Raw genomic sequence first — 6,629 nt, 5'->3', positions numbered from 1 at the left:
TGGCAGCGGGGAGCCGGGCTTAGAGGGCTCCGAGTACCGGGAGCGAGGTCCCGTGCCAGGCACCAGCAACCATGTTCAGCCGGTCGGGATACCAGGCCCTTCCCTTGGGAGATTTTGACCGCTTCCAGCAGTCCAGCATCGGGCTCTACGGTGCCCAGAAGGGCTTCTTCTCCTTCGGATCCAAGCAAGACCCTCTGGGGCCAGCTGGGAATACTGCAGGTGAGTCCCGACCTTAGAGGAGAGTTGCTGCCTTCCTCCCTATTGCCACTTCTGCTGTAGGATGTCGCACTGGCTGGGTGCCCCCCACAATGCCAGCTTCCCTGGGGTGCAAGGGGGGAGGCTCGGATGGGGGTTCACGGAGAGGGAAAGGGGTTTTGGAGCAGGTACATCCCCCTGTCACCCCCCTGCAGATTCCTCCCAGGGTTGGCTATCCTGGATCTGCCATGGGATTATCACCTCCTTGGTCTTCTTGCTGATGGTTGTCACCTTCCCCATCTCAGGATGGTTTGCCTTGAAGGTAAGGGAGGAAAGCATATGAGAAGTGGGATGACAACCCATCCTCCATGGGGGGGACCATTCCCGGCTGCCCCTGGTCCCGTTGCTCCGCAGGCACCGCAGGACCCAGGGTTTTGCTTCTGCCCTGGTTTAAACTTTCCTGTTCCAGATCGTGCCCACCTACGAGCGAATTATCATCTTCCGCCTGGGCCGAATCCGGGCGCCGCAGGGACCCGGCATGGTCTTGCTGCTGCCCTTCATCGATCACTGGCAGCGAGTGGACCTGAGGACGAGGGCCTTCAACGTGCCCCCCTGCAAGGTGAGCTGCCTTGGGCCTCAGGGCAGGATGGAGAGACATCTCTAAAATACACAGCGCAGGTGGATTTTGGCACGGTCTGACTCTTGGTGCCGTGCACGGACCCAACTTTCAGTTCCTCCATCCTCACGGTGAGGCGAGGGGGGTTGTAGCTGGTTCTGTGAACCCCCAGTCCTCACCTGCCTGCAGCTGAAAAGCAACCCTTGACTTTGCACACCTTGTTCAATGCACGTTCCTGGCTGGAGACATCTTAAAAACATCAATCCCTATCCTTCCCAGATGTCTTTCAGCAACAGCCTAGTGCTGGAAACTGGCCTCACCATTCAGACTAGCCCAAACTTCATCATTTGGGTTGGTTTTGTTTCTAATAACCCTCTTAATAAAGAGATCTAGAGCCGGCTGCCAGCTGGGAAAAAAGTGAATGCCTTTGCTGCCAGGCTCTATGCACAAGAGCTGGGCCGTGGGGCAAAGAAGGGGAGAGATCCTGACTCCCCTCTGCTCCAGGTGACCTCCAAGGACGGGGCGGTCATCTCCATGGGTGCCGACGTCCAATTCCGGGTGTGGGACCCCGTGCTGTCCGTCATGATGGTGAAAGACCTCATCGCGGCCACCCGGATGACGGCGCAGAACGCCATGACCAAGACCTTGGTGAAGAAGAGCCTCCGCGAGATCCAGGTGGAGAAGCTGAGGATCGGGGAGCAGCTGCTGGTGAGAACTGCCCCCACCCTGCACAGAGCCCCCAAGCCCCCCCAAATCCTCAGGCTCTTGGTATGGAAAAAACAGTAAGGAAAAGCTGTCGCTGCTGAAAGTCCACCTGGCCATGGAGCTGGCCAAGGAGAAGAGCTGGGAAGATGTGGTGATTAGTGGGAAGCAGATACCTTCAGCCTGTGGGTCTCTGGAGCTCTGTGGCTTATCTCGAAGGGGTTTGGCCGCACAGAAAAGCCCAGGTGTTGTTGGCAGGCTTAAATTCGACCTCCGTATCTCCACCAGGAAAATATCTGGAGGGAGCGGCAAATTGGAAAAGGCTTTTGGGAAGAGAAGCAGGACAGGGCGGTGGCAGAGGGACGATGACTAGTGCCTGTAGCTGACCTGGGCCAGGCCAAGAGCTTATGGGTTGAATATCTGCAAGGGAGGATATAAAAGGAGGCTGGGGAGATATAGTGGTATCTCTGGGGTGTCTAGGGTAGTCTGGAGGTTAGAGATGCTGCCTGGTGGAGCACCATGCCAGCACCATGCCAGTCCACGGTGCCCAGGGAAGAGCGAGGAAAGGGGCCAGCTTGGGAGGAAGCCACAGAAAGGAGAACAAGACAGACCTGTCCTCCCTGTCCTGACCTCCTCCAAGCCAGGAGAGCAACGGGGCAAGCAGGGTTGAACGTGAGTGGACAGCTTGGAGGAGATGGACTGCTAAGCCTGGTTCAGCACCCTGCATTTAAAGCTGGTGGGTGGCAGAAGTACAAGCTATGGGAATGCCCATGGTTGGGGGTGCTGTGGTGGGTGGTCTCCATGACCATACCCAGCTCTGCCTGGGCTGCCAACACCTTTCCCTTTCTTCCCGGTTCTGCAGCTGGAGATTAACGACATGACCAAGTCCTGGGGCCTGGAGGTGGACCGGGTGGAGCTGAGCATGGAGGCCGTGCTGCAGCCACCCCGGGAGAACCTGGTCACCATGCCACCCGTGCCCGGGCTGGAGGGGCTGGAGGGCACCATTGGGCAGCTGGCTGCCCATTTCTTCAGCAACACCCTGGCTCTGGCGGGCAGTGGGACCGGCGCTCCGGAGGCAGGTAACCAACCCAGGGCCACCGTTTCTCTGCTGGAGGATGTCCCTCCTGCCCGATGACCTTTGTGTCCGTTGGCTGTTTGACAGAGGAGTCAAAGTCTGAGAGAGATCACGCTCCTGCAAGCAGAGCACAAATAGGCTGGTAGGGAGGAGGAGAGAGGACTGCTTTGGGCATGGCTCCCTACGGCACGTGGCACAACACAACTTTTCTAACAAGACGCTGGAGATGGGACTGGGGAGGGCAGGAGCAGATCTGTAGGAGCCTGGGCTCAAGACCAACTTAGTCCTCAGCATTTCCATCAGGCAAACCCAAGCCTGAGCTTGCCGAGAGAGTCAACATGGATTTTTTTCCAGAAACCCTGCACCAATTTGTGCCTCCCTGTATCTTTCAGGGATGATTTTCCACCCCCTGGTAGCAGGGGAAAAGTAACCCATGGCAGACAGAGGAGCAGGCAGTAGGAACTGGCAAAACCATATTGTCCTCTTCTTGCCTTGCTGGAAACTTGCTAGATAAGTGGGTTTCTTTGCTCTGGAGACCTCTTCTGGTGGGTCTATGCAGACCAGCAAAGCTCACTACCCAAAGGTGTCCCCTCAACCCGCTTCTGTCTCATTGTCCCCAGCAGACAGCGTGGAGACGGTGAACGAGGTGGAGCCTCCCACCGCTCCCCTCCTTGCCGCCACCAGCAGCGCCCGGAGGAAGCCCAGCGTGGACGAGCTGCTCTCGGCGGTGGAGCCCGTCCTCTCCGAGGCCCTGGTCGGCCAGGTGGGAGCATCCTACCAGGTCAACATCGCCCTGCCCAGCGGCACCCAGAGCACCTACTTCATAGACCTCTCCTCAGGTCACCACTTTTCGGGGTTGTTGTGTTGGAGGCGGGCGGGTGTTTGGTGCCTGTGCCCGCTTTGCATGCTGTGAACCCCACCGAGCTTGGTGGTAGGGGGTCCCAAACCAAGCCCGTTTGGTAGCTCCATGAAAAGCACCCCAGGGTCCATCAGCTGAGCACTGCAGTTCGGTGACCGTGGCCTTGAGTCCATGCTCCCTGAAAGTCCAAACTATAATTTGTTTTGGGTTAAAACCATGAGTCTTCCTTCAGAAAGAGAGTATTGATAGAAAATTGCCAGCCAGGTCTCCTCGTGGCTGGCCAAGTGGGATGGCTCAGAGACCTCAAGGTTTGTTGGCTCTTGTATGCCACCAGCCCAAAGGGGTAGCGATGGAGGGACATGCACGGCCAGCGCGTTGGGCCACTGCCATGCTGTCAGATGTCCTCTCAGCATCCTAATCCATTCACCTGTGGGTGCTGATGGTTTTCCTGGTGGCCATGTGTGCTGGTTTTGGCTGGGATAGAGTTGATTTTCTTCACAGTAGCTAGGATGGGGCTGTGTTTTGGATTTGTGCTGGAAATTGTTGATAACACAGGGATGTTTTCGTTCCTGCTTTTTTTGGCTTACACAGAGTCAAGGCCTTTTCTGCTCCTCACCCCACCCCACCAGCGAGTAGGCTGGGGGCGCACAAGAAGGTGGGAGGGGACACAGCTGGGACAGCTGACCCCAACTGGCCAAGGGGATATTCCATACCATATGACGTCATGCTCAGCAATAGAAAGCTGGGGGAAGAAGGAGGAAGGGGGGACATTCAGAGTGATGGCCCCATACTATGAAGAAAATTAACTTTATCCCAGCCAAAACCAGCACAACCAGCACACCATGGCAAAAGTAGGACAGGGCTTGGAGGTGGACCACTGTAACAGGACATTGGTGGAGCAACACAAGAGAAATTTATCTCCATAAGGAGTAAGGACTCCTGTCTCCAAAATCCCCCTGCCAGGCCCTTGTCTGTCACTTGGCCCAACTCAACCCATGTGAAACAGCGGAGGAAACACCAGCAGGCAAGGCTGGATCCTGAAGACTGCTGTTTCTCCCTCTCCCACCCATCGTGTCCTACAGGCAGCGGGCGAGCTGGCCGCGGCGTACCTGAGCGCAGCCCTGACGTCATTCTGGAGGTGGCAGAGAAAGACCTGCAGGACCTCTTCTTGGGCAACCTGCGCCCCTTGAGTGCCTACATGAGCGGGAGGCTGCAGGTGAAAGGCGACCTGCACCTTGCCCTGAAGCTGGAGGAGCTCGTCAAGGCGATGAAGCAACGTAGATAGAGCATGCGTGTGGGTGCGTGTCTGTGTGCATGTGTCTTTGTAGGTGTGCAAGAGCAGAGGACATATAGGGGTGCTGCGTGGTGGGGGCGTTGCCCTGCTGGAGCTCCTACTCCTTCACCGTTGGGTGAAGACCTGAGCAGGGAAACTGAGGCTGAGCTCCGTTGCTTGTCCTTGTCCTTGGCTTTACCTCCCCTGCCCATCCTTTGCCTACAACATTACGGGGTGGGAACCCGTTGGCACCCCAGCGTGTGCCAGTTTGCTTCCAGGTCCCTTGGCCAATATGCCACCAGGGCACAGACCGATGTCCTGCTGCCCCCACAACGGGCTGCACGGCCAGGTATCTCAGACTGGAAGGGGCATGAGCGGAGCAGATTGGACTGGGAAGAGCTTGGGGACACTGTGGCCAAGGACGGTAGTCGTGGAGTGGGGTGGGTAGCCAAAGCGGGGCACGAGGGCTGGCTGGACCAGGCTGGGATGCCACCAGCGGGCTGGGGTCGGGGTCCAGCGTGGCACTGCTGTCGGGATGCTGGCCTTTATGGGGAAGGAGCAGAGGTGGCGATTTGGGGAATGACCTTCCTGGAGGTACCTGAGCCTTCGCGACATGGCAGTTTGTAATAAGTCATTGCGCTAATTTGTGCTTCAAAGTGCTTTTGCATGCGTGCAAGGCCTGTCCGTGGGAGGCGTGTGGACTGTATATAGGCGTATATAGATATTTATTTATTTTGTAAGCTTCCTTTCTATCAACTCTCCATGGACAATAAACCTCGTCTGCAGCCTTGCACTTGGACAGCGATGGGCTGATGACTTCTGCAGGCAGATGGGGCTGCACCCCTCGGTGCCTCAGTTTCCCCAAGGGACCCCAGGGTGCTGTGTAAAGAGGCCATGCGGTGGCCAGGGCGTAGGAGTTGCTGCCAGTCAAGGAGGCTGCGTGGTGTGGCTCCATTTCACCATATGGTCGTGATGAACACATGAAGTCCTGCCACGGTGAGGAAGGGTTGTCAGGATGCGGCACGGCCTCTCCGGGGATGCTCAGCTCCCCTACAGCACCCAGCACCCCAGGGGTTAAAACGTCTTGGAGCTCCAGGCAGCTTTACCAGCCCTCAGGATGTTTTGCTGGACCAGTGGGACAAGCAGACCGGTCCTGCTGGCCTGGCCTGTCCATGCAAGGGGCTGCTTGCCAAGGTGGGGCAAGGAGAATTGAAATGTTTCCAGAATTGAAATGTTTCCAATTTAAATGTTTCACGGGTGCATTCAGGCCAAACCACCTGCTAAATGTCTTCTTCAAGGCCTGGGACTGGCTGGCACCAGCCTGGGCCAGGCTTTGGAGATCCTACAGGCATCAAAAGCCCGGAGGGGAGGTGACAGTAGTGTCCCACCATGCCCTCTCCTTTTGGGGCTGCCAGGCTGGGTGAACCCCACGTGTTCCTGGTGGTCCCCCCTTCATGGTGGTCCCCTTTTTTGTGGTGGTCCCCCATTCGTGGTTGTCCCCTTTTTGTGGTGGTCCCGCTTTTGTGGTGGTCCCCCATTTGTGGTGGTCCCCTATTTGTGGTGGTCCCCTTTTTGTGGTGGTCCCGCTTTTGTGGTGGTCCCCCATTTGTGGTGGTCCCCTATTTGTGGTGGTCCCCTTTTTGTGGTGGTCCCGCTTTTGTGGTGGTCCCCCATTTGTGGTGGTCCCCTATTTGTGGTGGTCCCCTTTTTGTGGTGGTCCCGCTTTTGTGGTGGTCCCCCATTTGTGGTGGTCCCCTTTTTGTGGTGGTCCCCCTTTCCTGGTGGTCCCCCATTCATGATGGTCCCCTTTTTGTGGTGATCCCCTTCTTGTGGTGGTCCCCCTTTTGTGGTGGTCCCCCGTTTTTGGTGGTCCCCCTTTCCTGGTGGTCCCCACGGTGCAGATAGCTGG

General features: G+C 57.2%; 1 protein-coding gene across 1 annotated transcript; it reads left to right on the top strand.

The window, feature by feature from the left end:
• Positions 1 to 71: 71 nt before the first annotated feature.
• Positions 72 to 4,724, top strand: STOML1 (stomatin (EPB72)-like 1; the record flags this gene model as incomplete). The annotated part of the gene is made up of 7 exons (XM_009578486.1): positions 72 to 219; positions 411 to 517; positions 665 to 814; positions 1,316 to 1,519; positions 2,376 to 2,592; positions 3,209 to 3,427; positions 4,530 to 4,724. Coding segments are annotated over exons 1-7 (1,240 nt in total), but the record flags the coding sequence as incomplete, so codon positions are not given.
• Positions 4,725 to 6,629: the final 1,905 nt, after the last annotated feature.

This window comes from Fulmarus glacialis, unplaced genomic scaffold (assembly GCF_000690835.1).
Source record: "Fulmarus glacialis isolate BGI_N327 unplaced genomic scaffold, ASM69083v1 scaffold33425, whole genome shotgun sequence".
In the NCBI taxonomy this organism is placed as follows: domain Eukaryota; kingdom Metazoa; phylum Chordata; class Aves; order Procellariiformes; family Procellariidae; genus Fulmarus; species Fulmarus glacialis.
Note: the sequence above shows the minus strand (reverse complement) of the source record. Positions and strands in the feature narration are given on the sequence as shown.